At 51.2% G+C, this 21,151-nt stretch overlaps 6 protein-coding genes across 6 annotated transcripts; 5 read left to right on the forward strand and 1 right to left on the reverse strand.

The window, feature by feature from the left end:
• Positions 1-4,624: 4,624 nt before the first annotated feature.
• BDZ99DRAFT_470901 (uncharacterized protein) lies at positions 4,625-5,270 on the forward strand (the record flags this gene model as incomplete). The annotated part of the gene is made up of 3 exons (XM_033721690.1): positions 4,625-4,632; positions 4,676-4,746; positions 4,855-5,270. 3 exons carry the CDS (start codon positions 4,625-4,627, stop codon positions 5,268-5,270), a joined length of 495 nt encoding a protein of 164 aa, XP_033584935.1.
• Positions 5,271-6,294: 1,024 nt separating this feature from the next.
• BDZ99DRAFT_470902 (uncharacterized protein) lies at positions 6,295-7,316 on the forward strand (the record flags this gene model as incomplete). The annotated part of the gene is made up of 4 exons (XM_033721691.1): positions 6,295-6,301; positions 6,391-6,462; positions 6,515-6,775; positions 6,829-7,316. 4 exons carry the CDS (start codon positions 6,295-6,297, stop codon positions 7,314-7,316), a joined length of 828 nt encoding a protein of 275 aa, XP_033584936.1.
• A 1,869-nt stretch (positions 7,317-9,185) lies between these two features.
• BDZ99DRAFT_514194 (uncharacterized protein) lies at positions 9,186-9,962 on the forward strand (the record flags this gene model as incomplete). The annotated part of the gene is made up of 2 exons (XM_033724848.1): positions 9,186-9,411; positions 9,907-9,962. The coding sequence occupies 2 exons, from the start codon at positions 9,186-9,188 to the stop codon at positions 9,960-9,962; spliced, it is 282 nt and encodes a 93-aa protein (XP_033584937.1).
• Positions 9,963-12,854: 2,892 nt separating this feature from the next.
• Positions 12,855-14,643, forward strand: BDZ99DRAFT_514195 (uncharacterized protein; the record flags this gene model as incomplete). Its single annotated transcript, XM_033724849.1, has 3 exons — positions 12,855-13,003; positions 13,056-13,437; positions 13,534-14,643. The coding sequence occupies 3 exons, from the start codon at positions 12,855-12,857 to the stop codon at positions 14,641-14,643; spliced, it is 1,641 nt and encodes a 546-aa protein (XP_033584938.1).
• Positions 14,644-14,759: 116 nt separating this feature from the next.
• BDZ99DRAFT_514196 (uncharacterized protein) lies at positions 14,760-15,314 on the forward strand (the record flags this gene model as incomplete). The annotated part of the gene is made up of 1 exon (XM_033724850.1): positions 14,760-15,314. The coding sequence occupies one exon, from the start codon at positions 14,760-14,762 to the stop codon at positions 15,312-15,314; it is 555 nt and encodes a 184-aa protein (XP_033584939.1).
• Positions 15,315-19,305: 3,991 nt separating this feature from the next.
• On the reverse strand, positions 19,306-20,223 carry BDZ99DRAFT_514197 (uncharacterized protein; the record flags this gene model as incomplete). The annotated part of the gene is made up of 1 exon (XM_033724851.1): positions 19,306-20,223. One exon carries the CDS (start codon positions 20,221-20,223, stop codon positions 19,306-19,308), a length of 918 nt encoding a protein of 305 aa, XP_033584940.1.
• Between the last annotated feature and the right edge of the window lie 928 nt (positions 20,224-21,151).

Here is a 21,151-nt window from a genome sequence, read left to right on the forward strand (position 1 = left end):
AGGGTTCGTCACCGCGGGGCCTAGGCTGGTGTACTTCACTATTTAGACGGCCGCTTTCACCTAGGTAAAGTAAATGTTTTAAGGTAAAGCGCATCGCCAGAGCCTGTCAAGGTAGCTGTAGCAAACAAGACAGCGCAGCTTTACAACTGCAACTATATTAGTCAACGGCAGTTTTTTATAGAATCTGCGCAGCATTTCACTGCAGGGGAGTACCTAGCTAAGTCGGTAGCATTCCCGCCAACACAGTCGCCAGGAAAGTGGTGGTTGGGGAGATGTTCTAATCGAGGGAGAGATGGAGAGAGTGTAAAGTTCTTGACACCCGCTCGACAGCCTCTCTGTCAAGCCGTGGGTATCTCGGGCGCGGTAGCTAACTTTATTGCCCGAGGGTACTGCGCATTTCCTGAAGGTGACTTTGTTGTCGTGAAAGTGAGGCCATTGACTTGGAGGCGAGGAGCTGCTCCGAAAGGCGAAGCGCTTGTCCAGAATCTGTCTAGCAAATCGATGCTGTGGTGTTTGTAAATCTGAACCCTGTGGATTAAGATGTCTATCTTGATAGTACAGCAACATACGGATTCTGGATGACAATAATCATCGGCGTTCTTAAATTCTGCAGCGCCCATTCCCAATATCTACGTTGGGGATCCCAGAAGCCTGAAGCAAGCAGCCTGTCGACCTGAATCGAGACGGAAACGCTGGGTTCTCAGAATCTCTCCTCGCTTCGCCACCCTGAACTGCCATGTTAAAGTGGAAAAAGAAAAATCACGTCTCTCTCTCTGTAGAGATAGGGTCCGCTGAGATCCCGCACGTTGGTGTCACCAACGATTGTCTTAAAGGTCAGATATAATACATTAGCATCTTCTTTGCAGAAACTAATTGCTGGGTTTTGTCAGGGATTGCTGTAAAAGTAAGACTGCGTGAACTTACGCGTGGATGTGGATGCCCGACGGTCTTGCTGTTTGACAGATGTCTTTCTGCACGGGACATAGTATCTAGATCCTATAAGAAGTTGTCATTGGCATAGAATAAGCACCACTTACGCAAGCATCCGCCGACACTCTCGTCGTTTGAGAACTCCCATTTCCGCAGCGGACATAATATCTAGATCATATGAGAATTGGTAAAAGCGAAGTATGAGAATAACCTACGCAAGCATACCCGACGGTCCTACAGCTTCAAAAGCTCCGCCTTCCGCAGCGGGCATAATAGCTAGATCGTATGAGAAGTTGATATTGGCGTAGAATAGCCGGATGACATTGGGGTGGGCCGAATTTGAGTTTGTTTGAGGCGCGGTATCTCTTCCTTTCATACTCCAGGTAACACCGTTTTATGATTGATTATGCGAGATCGAGACCTGCTTTTCTAAGCCCTTCGACGCTTAGTTGAGTTTCGCCGCTTGTAGATGTGCTTGCTCCGCTGGAAAAGAACGAAGCCAAGGTTGATAAGATGATCGACCACTGTTTTGCCCGGTAGCGTTTTCCCGTGCTTCCCTACTTCTTCTTGGATTCTCGCCAGCCCTTCCACAGTTCTTTACCCCTAGATTGACTCTTTTTTGAACCCATGTGCCATTTCCAGGAATCCTGATCTCAACAAGTCCGTTCCCTCGTCCAATCGTTAATCGCAAGGACGGCGGGTTCTCGCCGCTAGTCTTCTCTTTTGTAGTTTGTGAGAGGGCGAACGCATTGAATTGCGGAGGACTGGTAGAGTACGAGTTGGGAGCGACGAATCTCCGTCATTCATGCAGTCGCAAGTTGGAATGCCTCGCCATCGCGTGAGTATATAGGGAGCGTCTCATGAAGTCCTGTCGACCGCTGGATTCGAGGTTGTATCGTGACTGTATAATGTCGTGGTGTTGCGTGGCCGGTAAGATTGATGTCAAGGAGGAAACAGTCGTTTTGGGGATGTCTCGTGGCCGCTCTTCTGGGCAGGATCGTTCTCGGGGTTGGCACCTAACTGGCGGCGCTTACATCTATCCCGGTTGGCGTACGGTGCATCTAGGTAGGATCCGACTCCAAAGCGGGCTCCCGTAAATCTCTATTGCTGCGCTGATCTTCGATAGGAACCCTTGACAGACTGACAGTCTTAGGGGCGGAGGCCACGATCGTTGGTGTTGCGGACGGCTTCGGCAGGTGCAAAACGTCATCATAATCAACGGGGACGTTGGGCACACAACAATGGCCGAGGGGAAAACTGCCCTTTCCTGTAGATGGTGCAGTGCAGTTGCGGAGGCGTGCAAGATAGGACTTTTGATATGTCAGAGACGTCGTGGAATGAGAGCAGGTGCTGCCCGGAAGACTGAGTAGACTAAGGATCCCGAGGGCTGTCTGCGTTGCCTCCCGCACTGAGTGAGCATGCAATACTGGGTCAATGGATCTAGATGCAACCTGACTTTCTGCTACTATCTACCTGCTTGGCGATCTACGCGTTAAGTTTGCTAACTTGTTCCTGGGAGTAGCTTTCTTGATGCAACTGGGAAGCCCGACTGCTGCTTTTTCCCAATGAAACCGCTCTCGTGGTCTGCCCTCCTCTTCTATTGCAACACTATACAAACTCGAACAGAGCTACAGTATCGGGCCTCCAAGCCCAGCGGCCGTGGAATCCCGTGACAGCAACTTCTAGAAGACTGTTGCCTACCTGCCGACTGCCCCGCGTATCAAAACACTTCTACCACTGCGTATCGAACGTTATATATGTCCACAACAGCCTACGATTGGAGCTTGGCTTGATGACTAAAATCGCGCTAGGCACCGCGCTAGCAAATCTTCTCCTACAAAAGGCCGACTTCCTCCTGAACTTTTCAATCTCCAGTCCTGACCAGGCTCAAGCCCAGAGCACCAACACCCACAAGCACCGGTCACTCGGGACTCGACAACGCCCAGAGCACCAACACCCACAAGCACCAGTCCCTCCAAACTTCCACGGAGCCTGCCATTGCCATCCGGATCCAGGATCACCACAGCTTTGTTCCTTTTCTTTTGTCACACTCCCCTTTTTCTGAATCGAATGGCTAACTACGCTTCTCTCCAACAGCAACGAAACGACGGCAGCATGTAACCAGCATAGCAAAAGTAAGTTCCAGGCTCCTCCCCTTCAAACTCACATCAACACATGTACTGAATTCCCCACAGGTTGACGCTCCAAGGACAGGGATAGCTCCTCGTACAATGGACTTCGGTTCGTGCGAGAGACGCGAGGACCCAGGAGGCTTCGGCCGGTCAGCCTGGGGTTTGAACGGGAGGGGGGCCCGTTCCACCAAGCAGCTTTTTTTCATTGAGTGACTCGCCTTGTGCGGGTGCTTGAAGAAGAAGAATGGATCTTTGCCTTCATTATTCTCTTGCGTCTTGATTGTGGTGTCTTTGTGATGTGCTTTGCTTGCTGACCGTGGTGTTGAGATTGCTGTCCAGAAGTCGAAGCCGCTGGACGCGTCAAGGCGTCGAGTCTATAACGCGAAGGCCTGAGCTGCTCAGGCTATGCTTTCTTGATACATGAATCTACGTGCTATGTCTCTTTGCTCGCCTTTCGCCCGGCACCGTGATGTTGAGTTTGGCTTCACGATGGATGTCCTCAAGCCACCGATGTCTAAGCCCGCCTTCGTCAACCTCAGGCCACGACGCCACCATTTTCAAGGCCCTGAATGCCACAGCTAAGAGGTCGCATCTTTACGAATCGTTACATGCTACTCCGGTCAAGCTCGAGGTTATGGTTGTTGAGGTGTTCAGCCTTTGCCAGCATTGACCGACCCGCAAGCCTCGCCCTCTCCAGACCCGTCTGCCACTTCGCAACCACGACTCCAATTTTGGTGCTTGATGGTTCTAACGACACGCTACCTTCTCCGCGGCAATTGCGCATCCTCCAAATGGGTGTTTTTTTTGCGATTGTGGTGGTTGCTGGGTGGAAACCTGGGAAGGTGCGGCTGGGGGGTTGGCGGAGATCGAGCGGAGAGCGGATTGGGAGAGGAGGGTGGCAACGCTTTGGGCTGCAATTACTATATTCATAATGCGGGTATCCTATGATTCGAAGCTATGGACACAAAGTTCTAAATAGAATTCGATGCTGTGGTTGTGATGCTGTGGCGGCCGACACAATCGGGCTTTGCGCGGCATCGTGCAGCCATGCAATGTCGTCAAAGCGCCACACCACGACGACACCGCGAGCTGCGGAAGATACCGCAAAGTCGGAGAGCCTTGAAGGCAAGCCTATTCGGCTGGTAAGGGGCAGAGATAGCTGCAATCGCTCAGTGGTGTACGACGCTGCTTGCTCGGGGCGGCGCGCCGGACGTGCATGGGAAGCAGGAATTGGCACTTCACGTCTACCGAAGACCACTTTGGGGATCACTGAGGGTAACGGGGCGGCGGTAAAGGGCGTAGGAAGCTTCTAGAGTACGTGAGATAGCATGCCTACTCAGTGCGAGACCAGCCCGCCATGCACGCCTAGGAGCTCTCGTGCAAGGGCGTGAGGAAAGCTCACACCACGACTAAAAATGAAGACGCTGAGGAAGTCCGTAAGTTGAAGATGACTTATATATGTCCTGTTCCAGCTTAGCAAAGGTACCAGCGCAATTTTTATTCAGTGGGGGACAAAAGCTGCAAGTCGTAGGGCTCTCAAGGTTGGGAGAAATCTCAACACCATGTCCAGGTAATGCTTCCCTGCGAGTTCAGGGCATGAAACACGACTTCAGCTACTTCGAACCGCTCGCGAAAGGGGTAATAGATTCGCTCACTGTTCTTTGGGAGGGGAGAGGACAGCCGCGTGGGTAGCTCGAAATGAGCACAGAATCTCAGCGTTTCGACCTTTACGCTACTTACGAAGGGTGCGAAGGAGTTTTGGAGGATGCCCGTACCTAATAAAATGCTCTAGGAAAAAATATGGAAGACTCACCTCTCAGTGGAGGATGCGGCTTTGCTGGCCGTGGCCGCTCTGCGGGCATCCCCGAGCCAGCCGGAACGCTCACCACCACCACCGAGAAACACCGCACTGGGGATACTGCACCACCCACCTATTCCATGCCAGACTTACCTCTGAATTCCACCGTTCGTTCTCCATTGCGAGCTCACTCCGGAAGACGAGCTCCCCGGGCCCGCCAGCAACGCCTCAAACCCCAGCAAACCCTCGACTACGACGACACTCCCGCCACCTGCCTCGTCCACGTTGAACCTCCCCGCTCCCTCCAAAGTGTCCCAAAGACTCGCACGCTTCATCGGCATCTCCTCCGCTATCGCATTCCTCAGGGCGTCTCCGAGCCTGGTCCCAGTCGGCGTCTTCCCGCCACCTAGGGGCGCCAACGAGTGTCAATACCACAGCAAAGAAGCATAACAGCGAGTGCACAGGGATACGTGAGAGCCTCTTTGCTGCCTTTGGGCTTCGATACTGCGTAGACGAACGCATCGGGATGGAGCGACGGGTGCCGTCGAAGGCTGCCCTTCGAGCCACGGCTAGGAAACAGCAGCAAGGCATACGGGCTCGGAGGAAGGGGAGCCGAGGGGAGATCATATACAGGGGACACCCAGGAGGCTACATCTACTGGGAGGAGGGAAGGCGCTGGCGTTATCGCAGCTTGGATGAAAAGGGGTGCCAGACATGCTTTTGACGGGAATGCTTGGAGCACGGAAGGAAGAATCTTTCTACATTATAGCAGGAAGTTGAGGAGGTTTTTCTGAGAGCATAAAGATACTTCCTGCTTCTTCGGGCCTTGTGCGAGGCTTGCAGACTGTATAAATTGCCCTGGCACAGACCCGTTACTGTTCCCTTCGTGCCACGCCGACGGTCTTTGAAGCTATGGATTCAGCGTAGCACGAGTTGCGGGATGAACCAGCCAAAGAGTGCTTCGTGCAATCCGAAACACTGCGAAAAGCTAATAATGAAGTTCATTTAGAGCTTTCCGTCAACCATGGTACACTCTCTTTCTCCCAAGGAATCATCCCTGGTACCGCCACTTGGTCTCCGATTTCTAAATATTAGCCCAATCATCGCAGTTCCCGCAACAGCTTCACGGTTATTAATTTGGAAGTGTGATTACTTTCTGACCCGGCTCGTCTTACTGCAGTCGTTGCCATCTATCAGCGGTCCCTGGCGGTTGACCAGCGAAGGCCCACTTGGCAGGTTTCGAGGGCCCAGGCAGGCGGCGACTCACATCTTCAGCCTCAGTCCCGCAAACCTCCATCTCTCCTCCACTTCACATCTTCCTACCACCTTCATGTTCATCTTCGAGCTACCCCCTGAGCTCCTCCCTTCGATTTCTTCTTCTCTCGCTAGCCCTCTGACAGAGAGAACGACACGGGATATCCCACCCCACTCAACATGTCATGTAGGTAGGATATCCCATCCCATCCAACATGTCCCTGTAGGCCTCTCATTCCACTCAACATGTCCTGCTAGCAACTTCTACACGTCAAGGCCGGATCATATCCATGTCTGACGCTCAAAGCACGCCATCCGCACCAAGTCTCTTGTTCTGCACGACGGCTGGTAAGCGAACAGCTCTTCTAGCAACTCTTCGACTTTTGCTAACAATCTACAGCCGTCTGTACTCATCACGTCGTCAGAGGGGGTGGCGAAGCCTCCAACGACGCCGCTGTCTTCCTGTGTCTCGCCATGGGCAGCAACGAGCCCGACGGCGAAGGGTGGCTCAATGGTCACCAGCCCGACTGTGAAGAGCCCGACATGGTACGGCCAAGCAGCCTCTTGCGGCGTCTTCATTCTAGATCCAACGTCTTCCAGACCCATCTATGGCCTGACGAACGGCTCCGTCGATTAGATCTAGGAGCGACAAGCCTGACTTGTAAGACCAGTTAGCATCTAGTGACTCTTCTATCCTTATCTAACACCCTGCAGACATGACAGACAAACGGCTGTCTCTTTTCACCACCACACAAAGACTGCTATCGACCTGTCAGGCCTGCAACACCAACTACTACCTTTGTTTCCGATCGGGCGAGGCTTTCGGTCCACGCAGAGGTCAACACGTCGACCCACAATACTCTTCCAGCTCACCAAGCCTACTTTTCAGACGCCACAAAGTCTCACCAGGACATGGTGATACGGTGCCATGGTACGTCAGCGTTGGAGTAACGATTCCCTCAAACTCGAAGCCTCTGCAGATGTCTCCGCGCGCAGCACCGAGCTCCGTGTACTCAAGACCTTGGACGAGCTCCGTCAAGCCAAACGCTGATGGCCGCACATATCACGTCTACATCCAGTATACCGATACCACTGTTTTACATGGTGAACAAGATCTTCTGTGTACATCGACGTGCTCTGATGAGAGCTTGCTCGGCCGAGGCGACCGGTCCAGACAACCGCTCATTCCACATGCCGACTGAGTGGAGGATACGGTTGCGAAAGGTGCAGGGGAGGAGAGGACAAAGAGGGAACCCAAAGTGCCGGTGGCGAGCGTCGAAGGTGTTCAAGATATGCCTATTGTTCCTCCCATCCCTACCTTTCCCACACTAACTTTCCCTCTCGGACAACGTCACAGCATCCGCACCAACACCACATCGTCTTTCGAATTCCACGCAACAGTCTCAATGGCGCGCAGCCGTCCACAAGGATACACGACCATGGACCCGCCTTCCTCTAAGCTCCCCTCACACAATCATCAACCCCACGTTTGCCGGACATGGACTGAAGGGAGGGGTGCGCGTGTTGGCCGACCAACCACAAGTCGCTCCACAGCCCACCGAAGCCGCCGCAAGCATGTCGAGGCAACCTTCACGCACAATCCTCCATCACCCTCACAAACTCGCATAGATTGTCTTTCCAGTCCATGTCCGGCAACACTCTGAGGAAGACGAGTCGACACTGGAGTCCTACCCAACCCTTCACGACCCACACTTACCCGGGTGGGGCTCCAGCACAAGAAAAGAGATTTCGAAGGGAGAGGAGGGCACCAAAAGGCTTCGGTGGTGGGTGGTTAGGGTGCGTTGGGCCGCTGGCTCGTCGGGGCTTAGTTTGGAGACCACCTCCGCTCTACTGGGCCAAGAGGCGAAAGCAGCCGTCGACGGTGTCAGCAATGTATATCATCAGATTAGCAGTTAGAGCGAAGGTGGTCTCCAAACTAAGCCTGACGAACGAGCGGTTAGCAACGCAGGGTGGTCGGTGGGTGGGGACCACGCAGAGTTGGACGGTTTGGGGGCTCTAGTACTCAATGGAAACTGTCTACTTAATTTGAGGTTATCTATGTGCAACGTGACGATGTCTAATACTACTCCTTGAGTCTTGGAGCAGTCGGATGCACTTTGCGACTTCTCATAGCTAATATTATGACGCGCCTCTTCGAGTCGGGGTATATGTACCTTATTATTCAGACGACCATTCGCCCTTCGGGGTACCACTCGGCGTAGTGGTTAGATAGCTTGCTTTGCCGTCGCCGTGCCGTGCCTTGTCGCTTTTCAATCCTCAAGGGGTCTCGCTAACATAAGCTTAGAGGTTCGAGTCGCCGTCCGTCCGAAAAAAAACTGCCCGGGGTTTTCTTAACATAGCGAAGTTAAGTTTTTGCTCTTTTTTTGCTCTTTTTTTGCTCTTTTACCTCCACCACAAGCGCCCGGTGTGGCAGCTGCTCACAACGTAAGCTTTTGCAAAGTTTACCTGCCTTCGGTGTCCATCAAATGAACTTTGACTCCGTTCACATTTTCAGTTGTTAGCTTCCCTCCTCTGTTAAATATAACGCCTCTGTATTCTAGTCCTTCTCTTCCTCCCAATCCAATTTCCTGATCTCAGAGGCAGCGGCTTAAGATAAGCGTTACTGTACTGATTTATTATCCCAACTATACCTTATTGAGGGTGGGAAATCATTAAAGAGACAACGTGGATGGAAGACTAAGATACACATCAAGATGCACTTTCCTAAGGATGGCATAGATCTAGACTACTAGAGCGATGCACCGGGACGTTGTTCTCCTAACCGACGTCGTACTCGTTGATTCTTCACGCCGCGGATTGGGGTTGAAGCTGAGCATCTACCAAAAGACCAAAGATCTCGTCAGCCCCTCAACTTATGACGTCCTAGGAGCGCCGAGGGCTAGCTCTGGTACAAAAGTCTGCCTACCGTACCTTCACTCCGTCCCACCCATCACCACCTCTGCGAGCCCATCCGCCTTGACCTCCCTCCCCTCAGCCCCAAGCCTCCCTCGCCCATCTCAAGCACCCCTCAAACCCTCATTCTAAATTCTCCAAATCCACCTCCCACCACCATGGACGGCCCCTTCATCCCAGCAGACGCGCCCCGCGTCCCCGCCATCCTCGACCGCCTCATCCTTCACCTCCTCATCGCGTCCGCTCTTAGCCGCTGGCTCTGGCCGGCGGGGGTCCTCCAGACGCATGTCGCCCTGCTGATCGTGTGTGTCGCCTGCGGGCTGGAGTGGCTGGTGCTGCGGGAGAGGATGGCGAATTGGGCCAGGATTCCGCGCGCGGTTGGAGGTATGTTGGGTTCTGCAAGCGCTTGGTTGGGGCGGTGATTGTCTGGATTGTATATTGAGATACTTCTGGGCCGGGCGGAGGAGAGGGCGGATGTAGAGGCGTTGGAGGTGGGAATCGGCGGGGAGGCGGAGATAGAGTGTGGAAGGCGGAGATTAGGCGTGTGTTTTGGAGGCACGCTGTTGATTGGAAGCTTATGACGACCGCGAGGGCTGATTCGATCGGAGCAGAAGATACCTCTGGCCATTGCAGAAATTGAGGGCGTGGATGTCAGGACTCGGGAGCTGAATAGCAGGCAGGAGACGGTAGTTGGAGGGAAGAGGCACTTCAGACTGCGAAATCGGCGTCAAAGAGACTTGTTACAGAAGAGAAACATGTAGTTATATTTCATAATTGGGAGAATCTGCGGTAGCCTGACGCGTAGACGCAGCATAACAGCAACAAGGCGCATCACGTCAACATGCAAGACCTCGAAGAACACAACCAACAGGGTCATAGTCAAGCCAGACGATCAAGCAAAGAAAGAAGAAGCTCTTCTTCAACCACCCGCATAAAGCGAGTCAGTCAATGAAAAGATTTGCGCTCAAAGAGCTGGCCAGCAAAAATTACGCCGGTGAGGATCCCGAAGGAGGCTCATAGTAGCCCGTCGCCGCGTGGTGCAATGCAGGACAGGCCACCAGGTGGACTGAATTCATGAGCTCAGCCACCCCAACAAGGGTGCTTCGAGGAATGTTAGTGAGGTCTGAAAGGAATGGGTGTGGATGGGAGTGAACTTACTGATATGAAGCGTCGAAGATTGGGGGGCAGCTGGACTATATAGTGGAAAAGTCCTAGGCACGGTCCACCACGCTAGTTGAGTAAGCCACCTGCGCGCCAATGAGAGGGCTAGGAGGGTACTAGGCAGCAGCGGCGCAGGTTTGCAGGCGGGGTCGTGGAAGGTCGTGGAATCAGTGGAGTGTAGGAGAGTCGGTCCAGACACTTCGCTGTAGCTTCTGTCACAGTCAGGCGACTGGCTAAGGGAACCAATGTTCCTGAGGAGAATCACACTATTCTTCGTAGTGATTGGAGCTCTTAGATGTTTACATACAAAGGTGCTTTCATTCGTATCCAGCCAGGGGGTTGTCGGGCTCGCAGAAACCCACGCTACACCAATGGCAAGACAACCCAAATCAGAACACTAGGACTCAGTCACTGCGGACGATTCGTGTTTGTTCTGCCGTTCCAATTACAGTTGCTAGGCGTTGCGATTTGGAGTACCTACACTGAAGCTCAGCCAGGAGAGCACAGAGTTCTGAGGAACTCGTGCAATGGCAACAGCGCCACAAGAGAGATCAAACGCAAGAGTGCAACCCACGCAGCTGAAGCATCCTCATTCTGATGTCCCGATCTGAGCTGCCTGATATTGAAATTCGTACACGTCATCACTGCGATCCATCCAGGAGCGCCGTGGCCTCATCTCCGCCCGCGCAGCGGCAGAGCACCACACCTCTAATCTACACCTCAAAGGCCATGCTTTCGCTCAGGAAGATTGGAAACTGGGAACTCGGAGAAAGATATAGCCCTGCAAATCGGGTAGACGTGTTTAAGCAAACAAAGTCCAAAAATGCTTCATTACGTCCATTCATGACGCCTGAAAGTTGTCAGTATTCATGCCAAATTGACCACTTTCTAGGGATACATACTGTCTGACCCAAAACTCTCCGCATTTGACTAAGACGCGGAGGGCTTCGAGCTCCGATGTCTCTAACGGCAAGGCTGCACATTAGCTGGCGGGCGAACAGTAAGTTAGATCAGGCACACCGCAGGGCTACCCCTTGCGAAAGCTTCTCGGTAGCTCATAGTACTGCCGATGAGGGTGCCGGAGTGTAGGCACCTTGTGCTATTTCGAGAAAGCTTTTGTTGCCAAAAATGTTGAGCCCACACAGTTCTTGGGTCTAGGAGAAGCTCACAGGGGGAGAGATGGCAGGTAAGAAAGAGATCTTGAATTCCAGAAACAAGAGGAGTAGAAGAGCGGCAATGACCTGCATTTTGACGTGTAAGATTTGTCCTGTGTAGACTCCAATCAGGATAACTGGTTATCATCTTCACAGAAGAGGGTTGAAGCTCCTCTTGTTGGATATACGCTAAGATAACGACAGTGAAGGTTAAGCAATCGGACCTTCATCCAGGGGTTTCTCAGTTAACAGCTTCCAAACTTTCATCATTCCCAACACTGAGGTATCAACTATCCTAGTCGTGTCTTTTGCGTAGTTAGGGTCTCTGTAGACTGTCCGTTCTGCTCTCCTACTGCTCTTATATGCGATGCAAAATTTCCCTAAGCTCGTCATAAGCCCTTTCTTTGGTCTCTTTGCAGTTGTAAGTGATTGAACGCCGTGTAGGTTTGTTGGTTTCAGGACTCTGCTTGCTGGAAATGCACCGGCACTTGTTCAGTCGCGGTAGACATTGATCATGTAGATCTCCCGTCTGGGCATATTGACAGGTAAGTAACGGCGAATCGATATAGTGCTTAAATGGTGGAGTTGATTGGTTGGCGGGCGTAAGAACGAGGAAGGACGGCGGTGGAAAGGCGTGCCTAGAAAGAGTCTGCTCGCAACATGCCAAGTTGAGTTCACAAACCTAGAAGCTATTAGTGGAGTACAGCGACAATAGAGTGGTTCTTTCGGTGTTATGGTATATTACACCATCAGATTGGATACCGTGATGATAGAGTTTCTTAGAGCTTTGTATGCGCCATCTGACCACCCCGCGCGAAGTCTCATAGCTTCGCGCGCCCTCGATCTGTTTACGTATCTTTCGAAGCCGTACTGCATGTTCCAGGACGATTTTGCCCGTGTTTTTATCGCCGGTTAGCTCTGCACATGGTTTAGAGATCGAGGGGCACACCAAACAACTACGCGATGACAGCAAGTCAGCGCGCATCATGAAATAAGTAGGCTAAGGACAGGCGAAGGAGCGAGCATCTCCCTCTAGGAGAAAGTGTGAACAGCTTGTTTGAAGACTTTTCAGTCCTTCAGCGTGACTTGCCAAGATTTGCGGAGGTGCGCGTCTCTGACTGCAGTCCGTACACCGCGCCAGTCCAGAGCAACCCACCGCCGCAACACTTGACACATCCTTTCGTGGGAGCTCATCCATTGCATCAGACTTTCCTCCTACGCTTCGATATGGACGCCCTAGTAGCAGTCTCTGCCGGGGTCCAATTCGTCGATTCCGGTTCCAAACTCTTCGAAAACTTCCGGAAAGCTTGGAAATTGGTCAAATAAGAGAAAAATGAGCATTCCGAGCTTTTCGATGTTTTGCAAGACATACAGTCGATCGCTACAGAGCTCGCATCTTCCCCTACCGCATTCGGTTCTATCGAAGTCAATCCAGCGGATCTCGCAGCAGTGCGACAGTTTGCCGCAACATGCCAGACCTTGGCTAGAAACCTTATTGATTTTCTTAGAAAAATGAAGTCGCCCAATCCCGATAACAAGACCTCAACCAGAATCCGAGATGTATTCACAATCATTCGGAAGAAGGGCGAAGTCGATGACTTGGAGAAACGCATATCGAGACTGCGCGACCAGATCAGTTTCCACGTCATTCTCTCTATCGTGTAAGAAATCCAGCTTCTTCAAAGATAGACACCTGCTAATGTATGAGCGCAGCCCAGTGCTATCATCTAGAGTCCAGTCACTGCAAGATGACCAGGATACGTCGATGGCTGCCATTCTGTTTCGATTGGACGGTCTGCATCGGAATGCAGCGCGCCAAAACGTTGCTCCTCTTGTCGATCAAACGAGCCTGAATAGAATGATGGATGACCTTCGGGAGATTGCTACCAGATCGGACAAACTTGAAAAAACACGGGAAGAACGGTCGATACTCCAAAGCTTGCAATTTGAGCAGATGCGTAGCCGTGAAGATGCGGTGAAGAAGTCACACGAAACTACCATTGAGTGGATATGGGCTACGAATTTCTTGGAATGGATGGAGACGGGCAACGGCATCTTCTGGATAGCGGGAAAACCTGGATCGGGTAAATCTACAGTGATGAGGTTTCTGTCACAGCACGAGACGACAACCAAGCACTTCAAAGCTTGGGCAGGTCAGAATATCTCCATATTGGCGACTCACTACTTCTAGATTTCGGGCACCGCAATGGAAAAATCTATGAAAGGCCTTCTCCAAACTCTTCTGTTCTCTATCTTCAGTCAATGTCCTGCATTAGTACACGTCGCATGCGCCTCTAAGCTGCGGGCAAGCGCGCATGGTGTCATCAGCCCCTGGACTCAGGACGAGTTAAAAGATGTGTTTAGGTTGCTCCGGTCTCAACAATCCATATCAGTGCGTTACCTTCTACTGGTCGACGGTCTGGACGAGTTCGGCGGACAGCAGAGAAACTTGCTTGAATTCCTCGAGACACTGGCCACTTGTGCTAATATCAAAATTTGTGTCTCGAGCAGGGCTGAAACTCCCTTCATCCAGCAGTACGGTGATGGAGCATACAATTTCTATATGCAAAACTTCACACGAGACGATATCCGCCATTACGTTACAGAAAAGCTTAGATCCAACGGGGATTTTGAGCGTCTCTGCGGAAAGAAAGACCGATCTGACGTACTAATCTCAAAGATACTCTCTGCTGCCGAAGGGGTCTGGCTTTGGGTCTATCTTGTGATTCAATCAATTTTGGATGGCATCACGAACGATGATTCGTATCACGACTTGCAGTACCGCATCGAAGAGCTACCCCATGATCTAGAGGAATATTTCCAAAAGATGCTCTCCTCACTAGATTCAAGGTACAAGAAGTTTACAGCCCGAGCATTACTCGTGACGCTTGAAACAGAGTCATTAATTTCTTATCAATCGAGTTACCACATTCTAGAGATTGGTTTCCTCGAGGACGAAATACAGGATCCAGACTATGCGCTTGCATTCGACGCGGAGCTAGCACCCGCGGAGTCGTACTATAACCTTTGCGAACGAGCAAATAGAAGAATAGCCACTTGCTGCAAGGGTTTCCTGGAGACATCACACAATGACGGAAACGATCACGCAGATCGCATAGAAGATGACCCGTTACACAAGACCATTTGCCCATTCAACACAGTTCAGTTGGTTCACAGAACTGCTGCAGATTTTCTCAAGTCTAAGGAAAAGATTGAGCAACTACAGGGCTGTGCTGGCCATGGATTTGACTCTTTGCTAGCCATTGCGAAGTCGGCCTTCGCAGAGCAACTTGGTCCTTGAAAACATGCCGATCTCTAAACATGGAACATATCAAGTCTGTCTTCCGCAGCCTTGGCAACCATGGCAGGAGAACCAGATTGGATTGCACTCCCTATTTCGATCGTATGGCATCCCTCATGTCGCATCCCGCGGCAAACTTGAGCGTTTTCTTACAAGATAAATCCTGGCAATACCCGACCTACCCGTTACCTACAACGGACTCTCTTACTGGCCTTGATCTTGCCGCCATCTACGGCCGCAAGTTCTTTGTGAGGCGAACATTACGAGAAAATCCTTCTGTCTTGCAACGTCGGTGTCAACGGCCGTTGTTGGATTATGCTCTGAGAGGTCTGAACATGCAGGTGGTGGAGAGCGGAGCATTAAAATCTCGCATCTTCTATGTCCATCATCCGTATAGAGTAGTGGAAGAATTGCTCGCTCACGGTGCGGATCCAAATCAGAAGATGGCATTATACCACGGGCAGACCGTCTGGGGAATGTTCTTGTGCTCTCTTTGGGAGCTTGTATCTGAATTTTATGAGTATTCCCTGCCCAGATGGCTCAAAGTAGTCCGAATCCTGTTAGAGCACGGCGCCGATCCGGATTTGCGCTTCGTTTTCTCTCCTGAGGGAGCCGTAACCGCACCCAACTCTGGGTACTGCAGCGCAAAAGATCTAGATGACTCAGGTTAAATTGATGTGAACTCTGATTTCTATAGACGTCTAGCTAGTTGTATATATACTAGGGGAAGGAAGGGGGGCCACCCCTGGGTGGCGCGCTAGTAAGTTCAGCTGAACACTGCACAGCTGAGTTTTCAGCTGGGCTCTCCACAGCTGAGATCTCAGCTGTGTTCTCTACAGCTGATGTTCGGAGTAGCCTTCTAGCATATGAGTTGTTGATCCTAGGTTGTAGTGCTGCAACCTGAGTAGATGATCTCAAGGTCTCGGAGGTATTCTCTCTGATGTTCAGCCTGATAAAGCTCATCCCTCTGCTGGATGAGCACGACGATGGCGGCTGCCTGAGGATACTCGATAGCCTCCAACAATTGTGTTTCGATAAACTGGCTGAAAGGGCACTGTCGGGAGGCAAAAATCTCAGGGGAGATCCAGCTAGAGTGACTCCGACTTGAGAAGTCTGAGGAAAGATGCTCCTGCCAAAAGATAAGGTGGATACATGACGATCCCCATGATCATCCCAAACTAATGAATTCAAAGTAGGGGATCGACGGGATGAATAACTTTAGCTAGCTCGAAATGATTTAGGGGTCAAATACTGTCATGGGATTGCTTTTAGCAGCTAGCTCTCCAGAATTCACTAATCTCACTAGGTAGATCTCTACACTGTGAAGCTATAGTCTACCGCTTAGCCAGGCAGTACGCCACGCACCTCTCGACGGTTGGTCGCACGTTGTACGCACGAGACTACATTGAGCGAGCCACTAAGTGGGGAAGCAAAGTGGGTCGAGCTTGAAGGTATCCAAGAATCCAAGCTTTTCTATGAAACAAATATCGGCTGACCGCAATCACTTCTTCGGAAACCGTGCAAAGCTACTTTTATAGCAAATCTCGTCCTAAAATACTCGGTTGCTAGTGACCTGCTTGCTTTCTCTACTATGCAGATGATGTTATGTTATTTCAACAGGCCGCAGTTCATTCATATCCCCATCGGGATTTTCCGTAGGCTACACGCTAGCAAATCAACGGGCTTTCATTTCCGACGTCTTGACCTTGAAATTCTATTCTTTTCAGAGTCACTTCACCGTAGGACTCCTCGCGGTGGTATCTACTAATCAAATCACAGAGTTTTATCCCATTCCAATCTAACTTGCATTGTCTACTACGTCTTCTTCCGATACAGATTAGTTCGCCAGAGGGGTTCCTACCACACCATTAACGGGCCAATAGGTACCGGGTTCGTAGCCTTCGATTCCTGGCGTCTTGATCTTTCCATCTTTCTCTACTATTAGTGGCCGTATTAGAGGACTCCAAACCAAGCTTTCCCCGACGCAAAAACTCCGTTGAAACGCGATAGATAGAGAGTATTGGGAACTAACTTGTTTTCCATTTCGGTTGGTGGAAGCGGAGGGCTCCACGCATAGTTGAATACAAAGCAAAAGTCAAAATGTAAACGGGTTTCAATTCAGCATATCTGAACGTTTAAATCACCTCGTTGGCGGAAGCAACACACCAGAAGACTTCAAACAACGCTAATCATGGATCAAAACGCTCGGTTTCGCCGTGCGTAGATCTAGAGTGCGAGAAACGCTACAACCTGCTGTGGTCCAGCTAGAAGCAGCAAGGGACTTTAGACACTACTACCTATCCATCAAATGCCACGGTTACGGTTTCCTCCCGCTCAGATATGAAGGATCCAGAAAATAACATCCTACTGCGCTCTCTGTGAATGCCCCGTTCACCGCCGGCCATGTGCCAAAACACCCCATTATTACGGGGTGAGATCTGAAGTGTTGGGAGCATGGCATCGTGATCATTTCCCAGAGACGGTAACAGAGGGCCCTATTCACCGCTACGCACGTGTCAAAATGCCTGATTTCTAAGAGTTGAAATCTGGAGTGTTGGGAACGTGACGTCGTAATCGATTTTCAGTGACAATGGCGGAGGACCCCATTCACCGCTACCCAACTGTCAAAACGTTCGATTCAACAATTTCAGATCTGAAAGTTCCAAAACGTAACATCTTATCGTGCTTGAAAAAGAGGAGAGGCGGGACCCCGTGCAATGCTCCGCAGTTGTCAAAATTCCCGATTCAACCTGCACTCAGGTTGCAAATTGACGTGAACTCTGTCTTATTTCGGGGGCCCGAAGGCCAAACTATATACTACGTAGGAAGTGACTGTACGCGTAGGCAGAAGCACTAATTAGAGACAGCAGTAGGCACGGTAGGCACGGTAGGCCACCGTACCCCAACCCCTCTCTGTAGAAGTTGTAACTGGCTAGGCATGTAGGCAGCTACTATGCCAGCAACTCCAAGTCCTGCTGAGATATGAAACGTAAGAGATGTAACATCGTAGTCCGTTTCAGATGACAGTATAAGAGCACCTCATGCACGATTTTCACTAGTCAACACCCTGGATTTCATCACTTCGAGATCTTGACTGTCGAGTACCTTACATTGTGTGATTTTATGATTAAGGTCGCAGGGGCCTCCATGCAGTGGCGCACCCGTATGAAATCATTCGTTTCCAGCACTTCGAAATCTGGGCTCTTAGGAACGTGACATCGTGTCTCTATTGCACCTGAGGTCACGGGAGGATTTATGCAACGATTCACATGTGCCAAAACCCGGGAATTCACCGCTTCGAGATTTGAGCTATCAGAAACGTGACAAAATGTCCTTTCTCGAGATGAGATAAGAAAGACCGTCATGCACCGCTATTCATGTGTTAAAACGCTTATTTTCAACACGTTGAAATATAGACTGTGGAGAACATGACGTCGCGTCGCTGTCGAAATCAAGGTCCCAGCGGACCCCGTGCAGCGGCTCACACGTCCCCAAACCGCTGATTTCACCACGTTGAGATATAAGCTATCCGGAATGTGACATCGTGTTATTTCGAATTGAGGTTAGAGAGGACTTTATGCAGTGGCTACGACCTGTCAAAAGGCATGAGTCCAGCGTGTCGAGATATGAGCTATCAAGAACGTGACGTCCGGCCACGGTTCGGATGAGGCTATGGGGGGACCTCACGCGGCGGCTTCTAGGTCAAAAGGGAGGATACCTGCACGGTGAGATATGCGCTTTCGAGTTCGTAGCATCTCGTTGCGATTGGAACGGGAACTGCGGAGTACTTCATGCAGTGGCGCAACCTAGTCAAAAGGCGTAAAATAGGCGTGGTGAGATATAGCCTATCACGAACGTGGCATCTTGATGCGTTTGGAATTGCGACAGTGGCGGACTCCGTACAGCGGCTTGAACTAGTTAAAAGCTACTGAAATGACATGCTGAGGGTTGAAGACTCAGGAGCATGACATCCTCGTTGGATCTCTTTGCGCCCATTAGCGGACCCCATGCGCCGGTATGTGCTTTCCAATTGACATGATTTCAGCATGTTTAGATCTGGAGTTTACGGAACATGACGTCTTGGTTCTGATTATATAGGGGTACCAGCGGACCTCTTGCGCCGGTATATGTTATTCAAAACGCCGAATCTATGTACAGCGGGGTATGAGATGCATAGAACGTGACATCAAGTTTCAATTTCCTAGGATGAATTAGAGGGCTTCCGAAGGGATCGTACGTTGTTCAAAACGTAAAAATCGGGACTGATGAAATCTGGAGTCTACAGAATTTTACATCAAAATATGGTTTCTATCATCCCATTGGAGAACTCCAAACAACGGTAAAGGATATTCAAAGGGTTAGATATCTAAGCGCTGAGATTCGAAGCGTTAGATACATTACATCGTGTAGGATTTGATGAAGACCAGCTAGAGGGCCTCAAGCGGTGGTAAACACTGTTCAAAGCGGTAAAAATCACACTCGTTCAGTAGTTAAATCGCAAGAGAAACAAGTTTGAATTTCTCCAGTCATGGTGCCTCAGACTCTCCACAGTGAGGTCAATAGGCGGCCAAAACCCTCAGCGGGTAGGCCTGAATCCGTCCCAAAACCCACAAAACTTTTCCGCCCATCCCAAATCGTCCCCAGCAGCCACAGCACGATCTCCTAGTCCTGAATCGGCTCCACTACGTACTCGTCTTTCTCCTCCTCTCCACCCTCCTCGCCACTCTCGGCGGCCTTCTCCTCCTCTCCCTCCACCATCGTCTCCCCCTCTAGCTCCTCCAATCCCCCGGTGTCGAAGCGGTACGTCCCCAGCTCTCCGTCCGACTCTTCTTCTTCTTCGTCATCTTCGTCGACCTCGTCGTCCCACTGCTTCAGCTGCAGCGGCATCCACCCCTCCCGAATTGGGCAGTTCTTCCCCTTCTTCGCGAACTCTCGGAACTCCCAGCCCTCCACGACGGTCACGCGCTGGTACCCCCACTCCCCCCGGCACTCCCCCAACATCTTGCTCCAGACGTCCTCTGCGTCCTTGTCCTTGAGCACGCGGTCGGTCTCTGGGCTGAGGTCCACCATCTGGGTGGCGTTGGTGACGGCGTTGACGTTGCGCTTGCCGTTGCGGACGAGCTCCAGTGAGGTGACGAGGCGGCCAGCGGTTGGTGAGGTGGCGAAGAGGATGTGTTCGGTTCGCTCGCACTTGATCATGGCTTTGACGACGTCCGTGTTGATGAATTGTGAGGCGGAAGCGTCAAGGCAGCGGGCGTTGCTGTGGCCAGAGCGTGGCTTGCGCCAGTAGGCGTAGCCGCGGAGGGTGAAGAGGGTGCCATGCTCGTGGTAGTGAGGCGGCATGGTCGCGGCGAAGAGTTGAGCGGCCGTTGGCATTGCGGCGGCGCTGGTGAAGGTCTGGGTGCTGGTCTGGTTGGTGGTGGTTGCAGCAGGGTGAATTGGAGCGGAGGTGGTGGTCGAGTGGAGGAGTGATGGAGAGGACGGAGGGTTGTTGGAGGCGTTGGCGTCGTCGTCAGGATAAGTCTCAGCGAACGGCGAGTTAGGGAGCGAGTAAAAGCCACGTCCGTTTGAGGAAGACATCGTGCTACAAGACGCTGTACAAGCTAGATTATATATTAGCGTCTGAGTGTGCTGCGCTAGGTGAACCCGACACGAAGGATGCCCTTCAGTAGCAGTAGAATGACAGAGCGATGATAAGGATGGTGATGATGGAGACTTACAGCGCGTGATGATGCGGTCGGTGGTGTGAATCTGAAGAAAGGACGTGAGGTTGCGGAGTAGAATTTAAGTGACGGAGTAGGCGTCACGTGCTGGCCGCTAGCGCGGAAACGTGGTGACCTTCACTCCTATTGCACCGTTGCATCTTCACACAGGCAGGCGCTCGCTTGGTTAACATCCAGGCAGCCTTCGAGGGACTGTGGAAGGCCGAAGACTGCTTTACCCAGCCCCTGAATTGGGGTTTTGCATCAACTTGATGGTAGTTAGCAAGCGAGCATGGTAACCCGCTTCACGGCCTTCGTAGTACGAGATGAATGCAGCAGATAATGTGAAGGCTGCGAAGCCGTAGATAAGTTGGGGATAAATTAGAAGTGCTTAGCAGGCTAATAACTCAGCTCAAAAGCGCTTTTCTTTCAGGCTGGTGTTTTGATAGCCAATCTAGGATACGTCTACACTGTCTTCCAAGGGCTCGCTATGGTGTCGCACGTCTCCGGACATGTATATCAAGGGTGCCGATATAGCCATTGGAATGACAGAAGGTGCCGGCTGAAGTGGCCTGTCGAGTTTATAAATTATTTAGAAAGATGAAAATCTATCTTTCGTAGAATACTTAAAGATGCCGAGGCCTTACAACCACTGTCAAAAAAGTGTACACATATTAATGATGTAGGGATGTTGCTGTCCTAGTAGTAGACAACGCTGACACAGGTGGCCTGGCAAGTTTATCGGTTGTTCAGAATGAGGAGAATCTGTCTTTTATCGATGCTTGAAAGTGTCTCGAGGCACTGCA

Source organism: Mytilinidion resinicola, assembly GCF_010093595.1.
Source record: "Mytilinidion resinicola strain CBS 304.34 unplaced genomic scaffold BDZ99scaffold_1, whole genome shotgun sequence".
In the NCBI taxonomy this organism is placed as follows: Eukaryota; Fungi; Ascomycota; class Dothideomycetes; order Mytilinidiales; family Mytilinidiaceae; genus Mytilinidion; species Mytilinidion resinicola.